This window comes from Hyperolius riggenbachi, chromosome 4 (genome assembly GCF_040937935.1).
Source record: "Hyperolius riggenbachi isolate aHypRig1 chromosome 4, aHypRig1.pri, whole genome shotgun sequence".
NCBI classification, from domain to species: Eukaryota; Metazoa; Chordata; class Amphibia; order Anura; family Hyperoliidae; genus Hyperolius; species Hyperolius riggenbachi.
This window is the reverse complement of record NC_090649.1, coordinates 43801745-43821458: the sequence shown is the minus strand read 5'-3', so window position 1 is coordinate 43821458 and position 19714 is coordinate 43801745. Positions and strand designations below refer to the sequence as shown.

Sequence of the window (19714 nt, the reverse complement as noted above, 5' to 3'; positions counted from 1 at the left end):
CAGGCTGGCTTAGTGAGCAGGAGCCAGGAGGTGGTAAAGGGTGGTAAGGCACATTAACGATGGTTCTTCCGGCAGCCAGTTCATGTCCCCCTCTCGCCGAAAACAGGGGCCAGGAACTCGCCTTCCACCCACGCCTGGTTCATCTTGAGAAACGTCAGTCTGTCCACAGACTTGTGAGACAGACGTGAGCGTTTCTCGGTGACCACGCCACCAGCTGCACTGAAGCAGCGCTCGGACAGCACGCTGGAAGGGGGACAGGACAGCACTTCCAGGGCGTACTGCGCCAGCTCGCTCCAGATCTCCAGGCGCTTGACCCAATACTCCATGGGATCAACAGGGGCATCGCTGTCAAGCCCGCTGTAGGACCCCATGTAGTCAGTCACCATGCAGGTCAGGCGCTGGCTGTGACCGGAGGAGGATGCTGCTGCATGCACCGCCTCTCTAGTCACTGCTGCCGGAGCCTCTACAGTCCTGTAGAGCTCGTTGCTGAGAGACAGCAGGTCTGTGGGGCGCTTGCTGCTGGATGCAGGCACCTGCTGCTGCCTCTGTGCTGGCTGGACAGTGGAGGTGGAAGGCTGGGGGAAGGCTTCTTCCAAGCGCTCAACAAGGGCCTGCTGCAAGCTCCTTATTTGTTGCGCTGGCTCTCCTCCTGCAGGCGGCAGGAACTGGCTCAACTTCCCCTTGAGGCGCGGGTCCAACATCATGCTGATCCAGATGTCCTCCCTCTGCTTCATCTGGATCACCCTGGGGTCCTTGCGCAGGCACGTCAGCATGTGCGCTGCCATTGGGAAGAGGCGGGCCACGTGTGCTGGCACATCGACGGCAGTGCTGTCCTCTGCCTCCTCAGCCTCATCCTCTCTCCACCCGCGCACCAACTCAGCTGCGCTGTGCTGATCCCCCTCATCAGCAGCAAGGTCAGGGACCTCCACCAAGTCCTCCTCCTCCACCCCCTCAGAGGTGGACTGTGCAGCTGCATGCCGCTCCTGCTGGGCCAAGGCTGCCGCTCCCTGTTCCAGCAAAGCATCGAGGGCCCTGTTCAGCAGACAAACCAGGGGCACCCACTCGCACACCATAGCATGGTCCCTGCTCACCATGTTAGTGGCCTGCAGAAAGGGAGCCAGCACTAAGCACACCTGCTGCATGTGCCTCCAGTCGTCATCGGGGATGATGGACGGGATGTTGCTGGTCCTGTCCCTTTTCTGAGCAGCGGAAACAGTGGCCAGGGCAAGGTACTGGTTGACAGCGTGCTTCTGTTCAACCAGACGCTCCAACATCGCCAGGGTGGAGTTCCAGCGAGTTGGAACGTCAATGATCAGCCGATGGCGTGGCAGCTCCAGCTCCTTTTGCACGTCTTCCAGGCTCGCACAGGCTGCAGCCGAGCGCCGGAAGTGACGCACAACATTCCTTGCCGTTTCCAGCAGTTCGCCCATCCCCTGGTAGGTGCGCAAGAACTTCTGCACCACCAGGTTCAGCACGTGGGCAAGACAGGGGATGTGGGTCAGGTTTCCCCTGTCAATTGCGGCAACCAGATTGGCCCCATTGTCGGCCACCACCTCTCCGACTCTGAGGCCTCTGGGGGTCAGCCAAATCCTCTCCTGCTCCTGGAGTTTGGCCAACACATGGGTTGCCGTCAGTTTGGTCTTCCCAAGGCTGACCAACTGCAGCAGCGCTTGGCAGTGGCGGGCCTTCACGCTGCTGCTGAGGCGGGGGGTTTGGCCAGGTGTGCCGGAGGATGGCAGAGGATCGGAGGAACCTGCTGCAGTTCCCCTGACCCTGCGGGGTGGCACCACCCACTGTGTAGCTGCTGCTGCTGTGCCCGCTGCTGCTCTCCCATCCTCACCCCCTTCCACCAAGCTGACCCAGTGGACAGTGAAGGACAGGTAGCGGCCTGTCCCGAAGCGGCTGCTCCAGGAGTCCATGGTGACGTGGACCCTTTCACCAACCGCGTGCTCCAGCCCTCGCTCCACATTGGCCATCACAAAGCGGTGCAGTGCAGGAATGGCCTTGCGGGAGAAAAAGTGTCTGCTGGGGAGCTGCCAGTCTGGGGCTGCGCAAGCAAGCAGCGCACGAATGTCGCTCCCCTCCTGCACGAGCGTGTACGGCAGGAGTTGGGAGCACATGGCCCGTGCCAGCAAGCCGTTCAGCTGCCGCACGCGACGGCTGCTGGGAGGCAGAGCCCTAACCACCCCCTGGAAGGACTCGCTCAAAAGGCTCTGGCGTGGCCTTTTGCTGACACGGGAATCAGCAGACACAGCAGAGGAGGCCACTGAGGACTGGCTGCCAGAACAGGCCTCAGTTTCGGCGGCAGGAGTTGCAGAGGGGGGAGGAGCAGTGCGTTTCCGCACTCCTGCTGGTGCTGCTGGAGGAGCAGGAGGGCGGGTGGCTGCTGTTGCTGCTGCTGCTGCTGAAGGCTGTGCAGTGATGGGTGTGGTGCCACTGCCAGCACCAGATGCCTTCAGCCTCTGGAACTCCTCATGCTGGTGGAAATGTTTAGCAGCAAGGTGGTTGATGAGCGAGCTGGTGCTAAACTTTAAGGGGTCTGCACCTCTGCTCAACTTCCACTGACAGTGGTTGCAAGTGGCGTACTTGCTGAAAACTGTGGGCATTGTGAAAAATCGCCAGATTGGTGACAAGAACAACCCCCTACGGCCTGGAGCCGCTGCTGCCTGTCTTCCTGTGGTGGTTGGGGGGGGGGGGCTTGGGTGCGGCTGGTGGTGGTACTGGCAGATGCTGCTGCTGCTGCTGCTGCTGAGCCTGAGACACCAGCAGGCTGTGGGACCTGCCTACTGCTGCCAATGCTTGCAATGATGCACCTCCTTGCAAGGCCCACAAGCGCATCCTCCTCCTCCTCCTCAGAGCTGCTGATGATGACATCCCCAGGTGCTGGTGGTGGCGGCACCCAGTCTTTGTCTGTCACCACGTCATCATCATCATCATCATCCTCCCCCTCCTGAAACATGTCCTGCTGGGATGATGACCCCCTAAACTCCTCTCCTGATGCATGGATGGGCTGCTTGACTGTCGCCACAGTCTTGCTGTCCAATCCCTCATCCCCCAAAGTGCCCATCAGCATCTCCTCCTCCAAATCGCCAACAACAGCAGACAATACCCTGATGGTGCCTGGGGTAAAAATACTGCTGAGTGACAGGTCGCCAACTTGTGACGGTGAACTGGCCTCCTCCCCAGGCCCTGCTGGGTGGCTGCTGCGAACAGGGGTGGTGATGGTGGTGGTGGTGGTGAGGGTGGAGGCCTCGGATGCAGAGCTGATGGTGGGCTGCTCATCCTCCGTCATCAGTTGCACCACAGTGGCTGCATCCTTTTCCTCAATGGGACGTTTCCGACCCGGCTGGATGAAAATAGGAGCAGGTACTACACGCTGCTGCTGCTGTGTCTCTGCAGCGTGAGTTGCTCCTGCTGGGCGGCGCCCAAGGCGTCCACGGCCAGTGGCTATAGGCGGAATGTTAGCCACTGACGCAGCTGCTGCTGCTGCGGAACTGTGCATGGTGGCGCGGCCGCGGCTTGCCACAATGCTGCTCCCTCTCCTCTTGATTCCCTTGCTGCCCTTCCCCTTGCCCAAACCGCGCTGGCTGCCACTTCCAGACATCTTAGATGTTTTGGGCGTAAACAAAAAAGTTTTTTAAAAGGGTGGGTGAAAAAGTGGGGTACTTTAATGGAGTGGGTTGGTGGGTGAGGTGACACTAATCACTAAGTGATTAGATCGCTAAGTGATTACTAGTACAGTACTAATACAAAATACAATAATCGGTAATAAGTAAGTGTGAACAGTGAACAGTGAGTGTGTCCCCTAGTACACTAACTAGAAAATACAATAATCAGTAGTAATCAGACTAAGTAGAAGGAAATAGAGTGTGTGTACTGTACAGACAGTGCACGCACACACACACGCAGGAGCTAGCCTATGAACAGTGACTGAGTGTCCCTAGTACAGTAAGTAGTAACAACAGTAAGTAGTACAACTAGAAATTACAATAATCAGTAGTAATCAGAAGGAAATAGAGTGTGTGTACTGTACAGACAGTGCACGCACACACACACGCAGGAGCTAGCCTATGAACAGTGACTGAGTGTCCCTCCCTAGTAGTAAGTAGTAACAGTAAGTACAACTAGAAATAACAATAATCAGTAGTAATCAGAAGGAAATAGAGTGTGTACTGTGCACGCACACACGCACACACACACACACACACGCAGGAGCTAGCCTATGAACAGTGACTGAGTGTCCCTAGTACAGTAAGTAGTAACAGTAAGTACAACTAGAAATTACAATAATCAGTAGTAATCAGAAGGAAATAGAGTGTGTGTACTGTACAGACAGTGCACGCACACACACACGCAGGAGCTAGCCTATGAACAGTGACTGAGTGTCCCTAGTAGTAAGTAGTAACAGTAAGTACAACTAGAAATTACAATAATCAGTAGTAATCAGAAGGAAATAGAGTGTGTGTACTGTACAGACAGTGCACGCACACACACACACGCAGGAGCTAGCCTATGAACAGTGACTGAGTGTCCCTCCCTAGTAGTAAGTAGTAACAGTAAGTACAACTAGAAATAACAATAATCAGTAGTAATCAGAAGGAAATAGAGTGTGTACAGTGCACGCACACACACACGCAGGAGCTATGAACAAACAGTGACAGTGAGTGTGAGTGCCTACAGTTACAGTATAACTACAAAATACAATCACTCAGTAGTAAAGGACAGCAGAAACACTGGTATAGATAAGATGAGAAATAAACTAACAGAGGACAGGAGGACAGCTGCCCACACAGGCAAGGCCCTGAGGCCTAAAGCTGTGTAAGCTTGCCTGCAGCAGCTGCCTGTCTCTATGTAACACACAAGCTACTAACTAAAATACAATGTCTATCTAACTAACAACCAGTGGTGCTCACCGCCAGGTCGTGATCACGCTTTCGCGTGGATTCACGACCATTTTGACGCATTCCGCCTCGGACACGAAAATCCGTGAATAGATTTTCAACCACGAAAATCTACTTCAGCTTCGCGTGAATGCGAACAGAAATCCGCATTCACGCTCGTGAAACCCGGCGCTGAAATCGTGGTTTGCGGAAATGCGTCAAACTATGCGGAAGTGACACATTGCAGGCCAATCAGAGTGCCCCAGCCAGGCTCTAGCAACCAATCACAGGAGGGGAGCTATGCCCTCCCCTCCTGAATATAAAGCCGCGGCCATGATGGAAAAGCTCTGTCCTTGCTAGACTGTGGTGCTGAGAGGATTATCTCCAGGCCATTGTTGTTTGAGCAAGTGCATTTATTGTGTTAAAAACAAAGCGTTTTTTTTGCTAACACTGCTCTTATACTGTACACAGTTAGCTAGTCAGTGAGTGATTGCTGTAGTTAGTTGTAGTCAGTGTAGTGTAGTGGGAGTGAGGGAGTCTAGTGATTATTTAACTGTGTGTAGTGCAGGCAGGTTCAGTGCTGCAGTGTAGTCAGTGTAGTGGGAGTGGGGATTATCTGTGTGTAGTGCAGGCAGGCAGGTTAGTGCAACTGCAGTGTTCACTTGTATATTCCAGTGACAGTTATACACTTGTACTATTTGCAGGCAGCCATTCACACCGCCGGCGCCGCCACTCTCTGCCAGCGGTGTTCATTCATTCTGTCAGTGACCTTGTGCCGTGCCCAGTGCCCACTGCTCGCTCGCTGGCATATGAGCATCTCATTACACAGTGTGACATCCTTGTGTGCCCACTGCATCCTTCAGTGACCTAGTTGTATATCCAGTGCCCACTGCTGTGCCCACTGCATCCTTCAGTGACCTTGTACTGTGCCCACTGCATCCTTCAGTGACCTAGTTGTATATCCAGTGCCCACTGCTGTGCCCACTGCATCCTTCACTGACCTTGTACTTTGCCCACTGCATCCTTCAGTGACCTTGTACTGTGCCAACTGCATCCTTCAGTGACCTAGTTGTATATCCAGTGCCCACTGCTGTGCCCACTGCATCCTTCAGTGACCTTGTACTGTGCCCACTGCATCCTTCAGTGACCTAGTTGTATATCCAGTGCCCACTGCTGTGCCCACTGCATCCTTCAGTGACCTTGTACTGTGCCCACTGCATCCTTCAGTGACCTTGTACTGTGCCCACTGCATCCTTCAGTGACCTAGTTGTATATCCAGTGCCCACTGCTGTGCCCACTGCATCCTTCAGTGACCTTGTACTGTGCCCACTGCATCCTTTAGTGACCTAGTTGTATATCCAGTGCCCACTGCTGTGCCCACTGCATCCTTCACTGACCTTGTACTGTGCCCACTGCATCCTTCAGTGACCTAGTTGTATATCCAGTGCCCACTGCATCCTTCAGTGACCTTGTACTGTGCCCACTGCATCCTTCAGTGACCTAGTTGTATATCCAGTGCCCACTGCTGTGCCCACTGCATCCTTCACTGACCTTGTACTGTGCCCACTGCATCCTTCAGTGACCTAGGTGTATATCCAGTGCCCACTGCTGTGCCCACTGCATCATTCAGTGACCTTGTACTGTGCCCACTGCATCCTTCAGTGACCTAGTTGTATATCCAGTGCCCACTGCTGTGCCCACTGCATCCTTCAGTGACCTTGTACTGTGCCCACTGCATCCTTCAGTGACCTAGTTGTATATCCAGTGCCCACTGCTGTGCCCACTGCATCCTTCAGTGACCTTGTGCTGTGCCAACTGCATCCTTCAGTGACCAAGTTGTATATCCAGTGCCCACTGCTGTGCCCACTGCATCCTTCAGTGACCTTGTACTGTGCCCACTGCATCCTTCAGTGACCTTGTACTGTGCCCACTGCATCCTTCAGTGACCTAGTTGTATATCCAGTGTCCACTGCTGTGCCCACTGCATCCTTCACTGACCTTGTACTGTGCCCACTGCATCCTTCAGTGACCTTGTACTGTGCCAACTGCATCCTTCAGTGACCTAGTTGTATATCCAGTGCCCACTGCTGTACCCACTGCATCCTTCAGTGACCTTGTACTGTCCCCTCTGCATCCTTCAGTGACCTAGTTGTATATCCAGTGCCCACTGCTGTGCCCACTGCATCCTTCACTGACCTTGTACTGTGCCCACTGCATCCTTCAGTGACCTTGTACTGTGCCCACTGCATCCTTCAGTGACCTAGTTGTATATCCAGTGCCCACTGCTGTGCCCACTGCATCCTTCAGTGACCTTGTACTGTGCCCACTGCATCCTTCAGTGACCTAGTTGTATATCCAGTACCCACTGCTGTGCCCACTGCATCCTTCACTGACCTTGTACTGTGCCCATTGCATCCTTCAGTGACCTAGTTGTATATCCAGTGCCCACTGCTGTACCCACTGCATCCTTCAGTGACCTTGTACTGTGCCCACTGCATCCTTCAGTGACCTAGTTGTATATCCAGTGCCCACTGCTGTGCCCACTGCATCCTTCAGTGACCTTGTACTGTGCCCACTGCATCCTTCAGTGACCTAGGTGTATATCCAGTGCCCACTGCTGTGCCCACTGCATCCTTCAGTGACCTTGTACTGTGCCCACTGCATCCTTCAGTGACCTAGTTGTATATCCAGTGCCCACTGCTGTGCCCACTGCATCCTTCAGTGACCTTGTACTGTGCCCACTGCATCCTTCAGTGACCTAGTTGTATATCCAGTGCCCACTGCTGTGCCCACTGCATCCTTCAGTGACCTTGTGCTGTGCCAACTGCATCCTTCAGTGACCAAGTTGTATATCCAGTGCCCACTGCTGTGCCCACTGCATCCTTCAGTGACCTTGTACTGTGCCCACTGCATCCTTCAGTGACCTTGTACTGTGCCCACTGCATCCTTCAGTGACCTAGTTGTATATCCAGTGTCCACTGCTGTGCCCACTGCATCCTTCAGTGACCTTGTGCTGTGCCCACTGCATCCTTCAGTGACCTAGTTGTATATCCAGTGCCCACTGCTGTGCCCACTGCATCCTTCAGTGACCTTGTACTGTGCCCACTGCATCCTTCAGTGACCTAGTTGTATATCCAGTGCCCACTGCTGTGCCCACTGCATCCTTCAGTGACCTTGTACTGTGCCCACTGCATCCTTCAGTGACCTTGTACTGTGCCCACTGCATCCTTCAGTGACCTTGTACTGTGCCCACTGCATCCAGTGATTCATTACTAGCAACATGTCTGGCAGGGTTTCGCGGGGTGAGAGGAAAGGGAGTTCAATTGCCTCAGCCACTTCTGGGACTGCTCCACGTCCAGGGAGAGGACGCCCAGCTGTACGTGGTCGTGATGCAGCAGAAAGGGGGGCAGCAAAGCCTGGGCCGAGTCAGCGGACGCCATTGTCCAAATATTTTAAAGTTTCTGGTCCCCGTGTGGTGGTTGAGCAAATGGAACCTGACGTACTCATGGACATCATGACTTCCTCCCAGACCTCTACTGTGAGCACCACTCCAAGCAGCAGCAGCAGCCAACGTCCCACACTTGTTGTGACATCCACCCCAGCACCCACTGGTCAGCAGCCCTCCCAGGATGACAGCGTTCTGTCCCTCAGTCCGGCTTCTGGGAACCTGCTGATGCAAGAAGCTCAGGACTTACTGGGGACTGATGTGGCAGAGATTGAGATCGGGCCACAATCACAAGCGTTGTTGAGTTCTGGTGATGAAGAAGAGGGGTCTGTGTCTGGGGATGTAGGGACAGAAGAGGAGGCGGTGGAGTCAGAGGAAGAGCTGGATTATGAAGATGCTGCTGATGATGACGACGTTGTGGACCCTAACTATGTGCAGCCTGCTGAGTCCGTGGAAGAATGGTCAGAGGCAGAGCAGGATGACGAGTCACCTCGGCCTAGGCAAGGATATCGCCATATGTCAGGCAGGGGCAGGGGCATCGGCAGCAGTGGGCGTGGAGGAAGTAGACAGGACACTGCTTCAGCCGGCACCACCACCATGCAACCCCCGGCAACTACTACCACACATTGTTCCGCTGCACCCTCTGCTAGTGGGGGCCGCAGTAAATTAAAGTCACCAGTGTGGGATTGCTTTGAGGAATGTACTGATGACAAAAGGTTTGCGGTGTGCAGGTTATGCAGCAAAAGATTGAGCCGTGGGAAAAGTCTGAGCAAGATGGGTACCTCATCCCTCCAGGGCCACCTGAGAAACCGCCACTGCCGCGAGTATGCGGACTTTAAGAGGAGCAGGCACTGCTGGCAGGGGTTTCTGGGAGCAGAAGGCCCACCAGCGCAGCAGCATCATCCCTCCCTCAGGGTCGTGAATCCCCCACAGCAGCAGCAGTAGTAGCACGCAAGCGCTCTTCCACCTCGGCTACTCAGGACACAGACATTGAGGCTGGCAGCCAGTGTTCGTCTCTCTCCTCTGTCTCCCCTGCATCCCAGCGTCGTCAGACCCTGCTGAGCGACACCTTTCAGGGTCTGACCAAGCCTCTGCCTCCAAGCCACAGGCGGATCCGCAAACTAAATGGCTTGCTGGCCCGGGCCATGGCATCACAGCTGCTTCCCTACTCCCTGGTGTAGGAGGGGAGCGCCATGCGGACGCTGGTCCAATTTGGCATCCCCGAGTGGCAAGTTCCCAGTCGCCACTATTTCAGCAGGAGCGCGATCCCAGCACTCCACAAGTTTGCGGTGGAAAACGTGGCCCGTTCCCTGGACTGCTCTGTGGGCAAGCGGGTCCACGTGACCATGGACTCGTGGAGTAGCAGATTTGGGACAGGTCGCTACCTGTCCTTTACGGCCCACTGGGTGACACTGATGGAAGGGAGGGAGGACAAGAGCGCATCAGCCCAGCTAGTGGTGCCACCACGCGGGATCAGGGGGGATGCAGAAGGGTCCTGTCACGACACTCCCTCTGCACCCGGAAAGCAAGCCCGCCTCGGCAGCAGCAGCGCCAAGCCTCGGCACTGCCAAGCCCTTTTAAAATTGGTGACCCTGGGGAAGGAGAGGCTTATGGCCACCAACGTCCTGGCCGCCCTCAGGAAGCAGGTGCGGAGGTGGCTGACCCCCAAAGGCCTGGAAGTGGGGTATGTGGCAGCCGATAACGGGGCAAACCTGGTGGCAGCAGTGCAGCAGGGAAACCTCCAGCACATCCCCTGCTTGGCCCACGTGCTCAATCTTGTGGTGCAGCGCTTCTTGCGCACCTACCAGGGGATGAGCGAGCTGCTGCAGGATGCCCGGGCGGTGGTACGCTTTTTCCGCCTGTCAGCCACTGCCTCTGCACTCTTGTCCACCTTACAGCAGCAGTATGGAAGGCCACAACACCGGATGATCATCGACATGCCAGTTCGCTGGAATTCGACTCTGGCCATGTTGGAGCGGCTGTGTCAGCACAGGCTGGCTCTTAGGGCCTACATGCTAGACCCAAGTGTCCCCAGCAACCAGCAAGTCCCCATGATTACTGCCACTCAGTGGACACTGATGCAGCAAGTATGCCTGGTGCTGAGTCCCTTCCTGGAGGCAACCAAGATGGTCAGTGAGGAGCGGGCCTCTGTGTGCCAGTGGGTGCCCTTGGTTTGTCTACTGGAGCAGGCAATGGACAATTTAATTGAGCGTGGGGATGAAGCCCTGAGGCAGTTGGAAGAACAGGAGCAGATGGCAGCACAGTCCAGCTCAGAGGAGGGCTCACAGCAGGTAGTGGAAGAGTTGGAGGTCCCTAACCTGAATGAGGAGGAGGAGGAGGAGCAGAGTGCAGCAGGCGTTGTACGTGGATGGCGGTTTGAGGAGGACAACGACATGGCACAGGAAGAGGACAGGCATGCGTTATGGGACAATGGCGAGGACGAGGAAGATCTTGCTGGCAGGGCCCACTTGTTTCCCATGGCTGTGCACATGTTGCGCTGCCTTCGCAGGGACCCCCGGGTGATCCAGATGCGTTCAAGGGAGGACATCTGGATTACCTTGATGCTTGATCCCCGTCTGAAAGGGAAGCTGGGAGACTTAATGACGCCATCCACCACCGAGCAACGCACAAGGGAGTTGAAGGAGGCCCTTGTGCGCAGACTACTGGAAGCATTCCCCCAGCCTTCCACCCCCACTGTAACTGCTCTCCCAAGCCAGCAAGAGGTGCCTGCCATTGCCACTAGCAGCACAACAACAACCACCAGCAGCAGCAGCAGCAACTGGCGCCCCGGAGACCTGAAGAGCCTAAGCAAGAGCCTGTATGCAGTGCAGCAGCCCAGAACAGAGGTGCCCGCCACAGCATCCACCACCAACCAGCACAAGCAACGACTGACCACCATGGTGTCTGACTATATGGGGTCATCCAGCGGGCTCAATGACACCGACAGCCCCGTGGACCCCTTGGAGTACTGGGTCAAGAGACTGGACATCTGGAGCGAGCTTTCCCAGTACGCCCTGAAACTCCTATCCTGCCCTCCTTCCAGTGTCCTCTCAGAGAGATGCTTTAGTGCGGCCGGTGGCGTGGTCACAGAGAAGCGATCTCGGCTCTCCCACGCCTCTGTGGACAAACTCACCTTCCTGAAAATCAACCAGGCTTGGGTGGAAGGTGAGTTCCTGGCCCCTATTGTCGGACACAGGGGGACATGAAGTGGCTGCTGCATGTGCTGTTGTTAACTATGCCTGCCTTTATAAAGACAGTTACTACCTGCCTAGTGCCTACCTTGGTTAATTTTTTGGTGTTATGGTACTACTACCAGTAAGTTGCCATGGTCCTCCTTCTGAGCTGCTGAACTGACCGCCCGCTTTGTCCTCCTGACTCAGTCGCTACTACACTCTGCGTTCACACTGCCCGGGTCACTGGGTGCATTTAATTTTTTGGCCAGCACTATGACGCTGTGCTGCTACTACTAGCACCAGTATGTTGCCATGGTCCTTCTGTGCTGCTGCTGCTGCTGAACTGAACGCCCGCTTTGTCCTCCTCCTCCTCCTGACTCAGTCGCTACCACGGTACCACCAATGTACTCTGTCTGCGTTCACACTGCCCGGGTCACCGGGTGCATTTAATTTTTTGGCCAGCACTATGACGCTGTGCTGCTACTACTACCACCATTATGTTGCCATGGTCCTTCTGTGCTGCTGCTGCTGAACTGAACGCCCGCTTTGTCCTTGTCCTCCTCCTGACTCAGTCGCTACCACGGTACCACCAATGTACTCTGTCTGCGTTCACACTGCCCGGGTCACCGGGTGCATTTAATTTTTTGGCCAGCACTATGACGCTGTGCTGCTACTACTAGCACCAGTATGTTGCCATGGTCCTTCAGTGCTGCTGAATTGACCGCCGGCATTGTCCTCCTCCTCCTGACTCACTCGCTTCCACCAATGTACTCTGTCTGCGTTCACACTGCCCGGGTCACCGGGTGCATTTAATTTTTTGGCCAGCACTATGACGCTGTGCTGCTACTACTACTACCAGTATGTTGCCGTGGTCCTTCTGTGCTGCTGAACTGACCGCCCGCATAGTCCTTCTCCTGACTCAGTCGCTACCACCACTGCACTCTGCGTTCACACTGCCCGTGTCCACTGACAACTCTGCTGCGATGTCATTGCTAATTGCTGCAAAAAAAACAAAAACAAAAATTACAAAAACCTCTCTGGGGCCTTTTTGGCGTCAGCCACTCATCCTCCTCCAGTGGTACCTTCGCCGCCAAGTGCCATTGGAACTCGCCTTCACCTCTTTGACTGCTTAACGCGTATATCCCTTTTTAAAACCACTTATTACCAATTAATAGCCCCATTTAAAGTGTTGATTTCACTTTAAAATCCATTTTCTCTAGAAAAAAAAATTGGGGGGAATTTTTTATGTTGAAGTTAGGTTGCCCCTTATCACCTCGATAATCCATGCAATTTGGGGGATTGTAGCATGTATGGGGGCTTTGTTATTAACGTTAAAAGAAAATCCGCCTCCGGGCGGGAATCCACGCGTGATTACGCCATTCACGGCAGAAAATCCGCGTGGTTGCGTGGACGCGAACGAAAATCCGCATGCGGCGGGGCCGAATGCGGATTTTTTTTTGCAACCACGCGGATTGCCGAATTCGTGGATGAGGCACATCCGAGCACCCCTGCTAACAACAATATAGGTGTGTATAGGAGGTGTATGTGAGCAAAAACGCTAGGTAATTGACCACTATAGAGCTCTTGCTAAGCCAAAGCACAAAGGAGCAGATCTCTCTCTGTACAAAGTCAGGCAAGGACGGAAAAACGGAACATGGCGGCCGCTATTTATAGGGTAGGGGCTGGCCAGGGTCCCCCTCTGTGATTGGCTGCCGTCAGAGGGCCTGGGAGCCCTCTGATTGGCTCTAGGGACATCAATCTGGGCTATGACGCTATTCGAGCTCGGTATTCGAGCTCGAATAGCGCTGTTGCTCGAATAGCTCGAATAGTGAGTGGGCTATTCGAGTTCACTCGAATAGCCCATTCGAATAGCTACAGCTATTCGAGCTCGGTATTCGAGCTCGAATAGCTGAAAAAGAGCTCGAATATTCAAGCTACTCGAATATTCTAGCTCTGCTGAGCACCACTGGAAAACAGTTTTTTTTTTATAAAAGTCAAGAAACTGCATATTGCCCGTATACTATGCATGAGACTATGAAATAGTGAGATTGAGAAGAAAGTGAATCTGGTTAATGAAATAGGCTATTGCCCTGTCCGCTACAGGCCTATCCTATCCTCTTATAGCCTATTGACTTTACAAAGTAATAAATGCAAGAAGCCATTTTAGTTTTATTTATTTTATGTGTGGTGCACAAGACAGTGCGAAGTTATATTGGAGCAATACTTACCTTTGGGAAGAGTCGTCCGGCTGGATTCCTGTAAAGGAAAGAAGAAATGATTAACCACCCTGGCGTTCTGATTAAATCGCCAGGGTGGCTGCGGGAGGGTTTTTTTTAGATAAAAAAAAACTATTTCATGCAGCCAACTGAAAGTTGGCTGCATGAAAGCCCACTAGAGGGCGCTCCGGAGGCGATCTTCCGATCGCCTCCGGCGGCAAGAGATCACACGGAAGGCCGCAATGAGCGGCCCTCCGTGTTTCGCTTCCCTCATCGCCATGGCGACGAGCGGAGTGACGTCATTGACGTCAGCCGACGTCTTGACGTCAGCCGCCTCCGATCCAGCCCTTAGCGCTGGCCGGAACTGTTTGTTCCGGCTACGCTGGGCTCGGGCGGCTGGGGGACCCTCTTTCGCCGCTGCACGCGGCGGATCGCCGCGCTGCAGCGGCGATCAGGCAGCACACGCGGCTGGCAAAGTGCCGGCTGCGTGTGCTGCTTTTTATTTGGTGCAAATCGGCCCAGCAGGGCCTGAGCTGCAGCCTCTGGCGGTGTTGGACGAGCTGAGCTCGTCCAGACCGCTCAGCTGGTTAATATGTCAATTTACCAGCAGCAGTGACAGATGTGGAATAAGTACCTGTTAATAGACTGCTTTTCTTAGCAGTAGACTGATCCTGCAAAAGAACAGAAGTGATTACATACAGGAGCGACAGATTTTGGATCTGTAAAGAAAATATTTTTCTTGTTGTTTTTCTGTATTTTTGGAGCAAGCATATTGAGTAGTTTTGCTTGAGAGAACTGGTGACGGAGTTATTTTCTTTATATTTATCTAATTTAAGTAATCTTAGTAATTTACTAAATCTAGTAACTCACTAACCTATTTTTATTTTTATTTTTTATTTTTTAATTTTCTTCATTAACTAACCAATTTATTAACCTCTTAACCATCCAACTTATTCTCATATAGTACCTGGCTGCAATTTTGGATAAATAATAGCCAGAATAATTTACCGGTTCAGAAACAAAAAGAAAGAGTACTCTATTTACTATTTGGTGACTAAGATTTTGCTGATCAGCAAATTTATAGGTGAAATTGATATATAACGGTATTATTAGTGAGAAGGATTAAACTGAAATTATTCTAGTACACAGGGTTTTAGGAAAAACCAAATAAGGTTCTTTGTAGTTAAAGTGGGCGGGTATGCTCAGAAATACTTACCGGGTGGGAAGGTTATGTGTTTTTATTAACCAGTTGTTTTCCTACTAGCTACCAAAAGTGTTCTGTAGGGAGAAGATCAGAAGACATTCAGAAGACTGTGATATTATAGATTTATTGTTTGTTATTCTCATTGGTTACATGGAGTAGAAAGTGTAATTTTTTTTTTTTTTTTTAATAAACTTTTTGAATTTTACAACCTGCATTGGAGTTTGTGGAGTTCTCCTTCAGTTGGCGTTTTGAAACCGTTTGCACATGTACTCAGTTTGGATAAAGTGGAGAAGAGGTATAACTTCTGTGTTTCCATTGGGAAGATTTTCTAACTTCCCAATGCAAGCCTAATTTCCATGGCTCGTATGTAAACCCTCGTGGTCCTACAGCAGAAGTGACATAGGGCCTGATTCTATTCAAGGTGATAAGTAGCTTGCAGATGTGAGCTACTTATCACCTTTCCATCGTACAAGGATTACCGGCAAATCCTATTGCCAGTTTCACTCGCGTGATGTCGATCGTTAGGGAGCATTACTCAGGTGAAAGCTTGAGAGATGCTCCCATGTTACGGGCGATGGGGAGCGAAGTTTTACCCTGTGGTGCTGTCCTTCAGCACCACGGCCTCACTCCCCACACATGCGCACACCCGCCGAACATACGCCGCCATCTTCCACCGCTGCATCTGGGGGTCTCCTTTAAAAAGGGACCCCCAGAGATCCCCGTCGGGTCGCCGCGGATAACTGAAGCCTCCCGTGTAGCTGTGCTGTCACCCATTAGTTATTTACATACCGCCGCTGAAGACCCACCACCTCTCAATGCACGTTTTCTAACTCTGTAATTACAGTGTATGTAATTACTCTCTCTCGCAGGGCCCCGGCAAGGCATATTTGAAGAGCCTGCTGGGGCTCTTTATTGGTCCACTGTCGGAGCCAGTGAAAATGATCCAGACAATGGACCGATGGGGAGTCCTGGTGGGAGCTTTAAAGATGCTTTGCAGGGGCTCTGCGAGAGAGGGTGAGTGTAATTACAGTGACACATACACTTTAATTACAGTGTTGGTAAACAATGGGTGTTCAGCGGCGGAAAGGAAGTTGCTTCAGTGTATCTGCGCAGAGATGAGCGGCGGCCTGGCTGGCAGCTCTGGGGGTCTCTTCATTAAAAGAGACCCCCAGATGCAGCAGCAATGATGTGTGTTAGCATGGTTAGACCTGCTTTTTGCAGGTCTAAGCTAACGCTCATGTCTGACAAGAAGCATAGCTTCCTGGCAGCATGGAAGTGTAATAGGATAGGGTGTAAAGAACTCCCTTTTGATCATATCGCCCAAGCGAGTTTTTTTAACACCGTGCCTAATTCTAAATTCAATAGCATCAGGCGATGTTATTGTCGCCTGATTATTGAACTCATCAGCGTTTAACGCTGACGATTCTGACAATAGCATCAGGCCCCTGATGTGTGGTTATGTGTGTAGATTTACGTACACAACATTGTACAGGATAGACTTTGGAAATGCACGGACATACTACTTAAAGAGGAACTTTATTGAAATATAGCAGAAGGGGGAAAAAGTCAATACATTGCAAAGTGAGAACAAGTTAAAAAACAGAACATAGATCTAGAAATGATTGATATTGGCCATGTGATATGTTTGTGTTGTGTCTTACTATCTATGTATAGTTGTATGCTCATTATTCTTTAAAACCCAATAAAAATGATTGAAACAAAAAAGATTAAGTTCAACCGAGGGTTAAAGATCCTCTTTAAAGTGTACCAGAGATGAAACGTTAAAAAAATGTATACATACCTGGGGCTTCCTCCAGCCGCCTCCGGCCTGCTCGCTCCCTTGGCGCCGTCCTCCGCCTCCTGGATCTTCCGTAATGAGTCCCGGTATCTTCGACAGGGCCGCGCATGCGCAGTAAGCCCCAACTGGTAGGAGATACCAGGACCCGTTACCGAAGATTCAGGAGGCAGAAGACGGCGCCAAGGGAGCGATCAGGCCCGGAGAGGGCTGGAGGAAGCCCCAGGTATGTATTTTTTTTTTTTTAATGTCATCTCTGGTTTCCTTTATTATCAGCACAAAACAATGAACACTTTACATGTAGGACGTGATATGTCTGTATTATATATAATGGTGTAATTAAAACATTAAAACATTGCATTACTAACAAGAGCCAGAGTTTAAATGATTTAAAGAGAATCTCCGACCAAGAATTGAACTTTATCCCAATTTACATGAGAAATCTATTCCTTTTCACAAACAGACCACCAGGGGGCGCTGTATGGCTGATATTGTGGTGAAACCCCTACCACAAAGAAATTCTGAGTACGTACTCTTGGCAGTTTCCTGTCTGTGAATCCTGTTGCATTGTGGGCAATAGCTGTTTACAGCTGTTTCCAACTGCCAAAACAGTAAGCAGCAGCTACATAATCTGATAATAATCTGAACATTTATATAGCGCTTTTCTCCTGTCGGACTCAAAGTGCTCCCATCACTTGCCAGCAGTAAAAATGTCACCATGTGATAAACGTCAGAATATAAATCAGGGATTAAATCATTTATACATAATTATTGTAAAAATGAAGCACTTTTTTTTATTAAATTGTTTTCACTGGAGTTCCTCTCTAAAGTACAACAAAGTGCAAAAGCATTACAACTTTAAATTGCCTGAATATCTATTTACAGACAGCCAGTACCCAAGGGTGTCTGTATTCGAGCTTTGTGAAATTTCATCAACAGCACCATTTAGCCTTGGAGGGTTAGAGCCCCAATCTTAGTTAATTGGTTTGCACAGCACTGCCAGTGCCAGCCAATCAACAAGAGCTTTATTACTGGAGAAAGGGGTAAGTCCGTACTTTCTACTGATGTACTGTTAAATATTACTGATATACACACACTGTATAAGTGTAACACAATCTACTAAACAATGTTTTTACTCTCCAAACTGTTTTCTCTTTAGGGCACCACCATTATGCCGGTGTTGTCTTCTGCATTAAGAGATGAAGCCTACTTTGAAAAACCTTATGAGTTCTACCCTGAACACTTTCTTGATGCAGATGGGAATTTCAGAAATAACGAGGCCTTCATCCCCTTCTCAGCAGGTAATCCAAAGCACATCTTGCTGAAGAGATTGAAAGCCTGGTACACATATCCAATTTAGATTGGTTAATGAATATTAATTTTACCACTTCCATGTTGTAGGGGAACTTTCCTACACAATCTGTTTATAGTATTCAAATTCTGTTGGCCCTCATACTACTTGGAGGTGGTACAATTGGTTAATCATTGGTAAATGAACATTGGAAAAGTTCATGAGAGCTCCAGCCATGAAAGTCATTTTGCAAATAACAGGCAAGGTCATGAAGCAAGCTAGGTTGTCCATCATGAGCTCTGCACAGAAACATTGTCATGCCGGACAAATAAGTGGAGTACAAGTACATCAAAGTGTACCTGAAGGAACAAAGTGCCCCTAAGTCCCCCTCTGGATCCTAAAGAGGCTTTCCCTGTGGTGATATATTGGGGGCTGATGATGTTAAGGATAATAAAGGAACATATTCTTTCATTTTTCTGCCTGTGTTCCGTGTAGGTCTGCTAGAAGGGAGCTGTTGCCTTGAGTTGCTTGGGGCAAGGAAATGGGTGATTATCTTGACCATAAAGTACTTTGAGTTTCTGTATGCAGTTCCCTGCTAGTGGGATTATCTGCCTGGCTTTTTGAACTCCGGAGACGGCCCATTGTCTCAATACACAAAGCAAGACTACCCCAGTCTGGAGACTAACACAGGGATGTTTGAAATGTACATGACAGCCTACTGGAAATGGGTAAAGGGGTGAAGTCCTTTTGATACCATTTTTTACCTGTGGAAATTGAATTATTGGTGGAGGTGCAAACTATACCCTGTAAATTACATCTATTGGAAGGGGGTTGGAAATCTCTGCAGACTTTAAGGGCTGAGACAGAAAAGCTTTGATGCTAGGAAATAATGGGAGGAAGCCTTAATCAAGTTTTCACCTGGAGTTGAAAGCCTCACTTCACAATCTTTGATGTATAGACTTTTACCTGGAAATGGAATATGTCTGAGATTTAATTAAAAACTAGTTCCTCCCCTCCCCAAGGAAGTTGCAGCCTCCAGGCATATCTCACAGTATAAAACCGCAGCTAGGATAGCCACAACTGGTAGTTCTTGGAGGTAGTCCACACGGCTAGAACTAACCTGGTTCCTGACCAGAAGTGCGTACTCCCGCAACAACGCCAGATCGATACGCTGGTACGTTTATTTCCCCGTTTATTTTGGTAAGCAAAATCGCTTTGTGTGTATTTTTGTACTTTTATCTTTGTAACTTTTTACTTTGTTTTTGCAATCTTTTGTATATATTCTGTTCTGCATTGTTCCATTTTTTCCCCTGGAATATTACATTATTATTTAATAAGCTTGACTTCTGCCGTACTAAACTAACACTCATAGCCTAGAAGAGACTGCAGTGTAACGGTGTATAGGTCCATGCCTAATTGTATGCTTGAGTAACACTACCATATGAAATTGTAATTGCATTGTGTGTATGGGGCACTTCTGCGCTCGACAACCGAGTGGGAAGTCTAACAGTATCGTTCGGAACGACTGTTAGTGGTTTTGCTTCACTACAGTGTAAGATTGCAACTGTGTGTGTGTGTGGGTGCGTGGCGTTCCCGTATTCGGCCTAAGCGCAAAGCTGACGTGAATACGAAAACGCGGGTTGCGCGCTGAGGACTCGACAGCAGAGTGGAAGTGTCTAGCGAACCGCTAGTGGTGGCAGTGAGAGGTGT

General features: G+C 50.8%; 1 protein-coding gene across 1 annotated transcript in view; it reads left to right on the top strand.

The window, feature by feature from the left end:
- Positions 1-19714, top strand: part of LOC137504634 (uncharacterized) — a 155201-nt gene that overhangs the window by 128936 nt on the left and 6551 nt on the right. The window contains exon 18 of the mRNA XM_068233215.1: positions 17873-18014. Coding sequence (XP_068089316.1) covers positions 17873-18014 — 142 coding nt within the window. The remainder of the gene's footprint in view (positions 1-17872; positions 18015-19714) is intronic.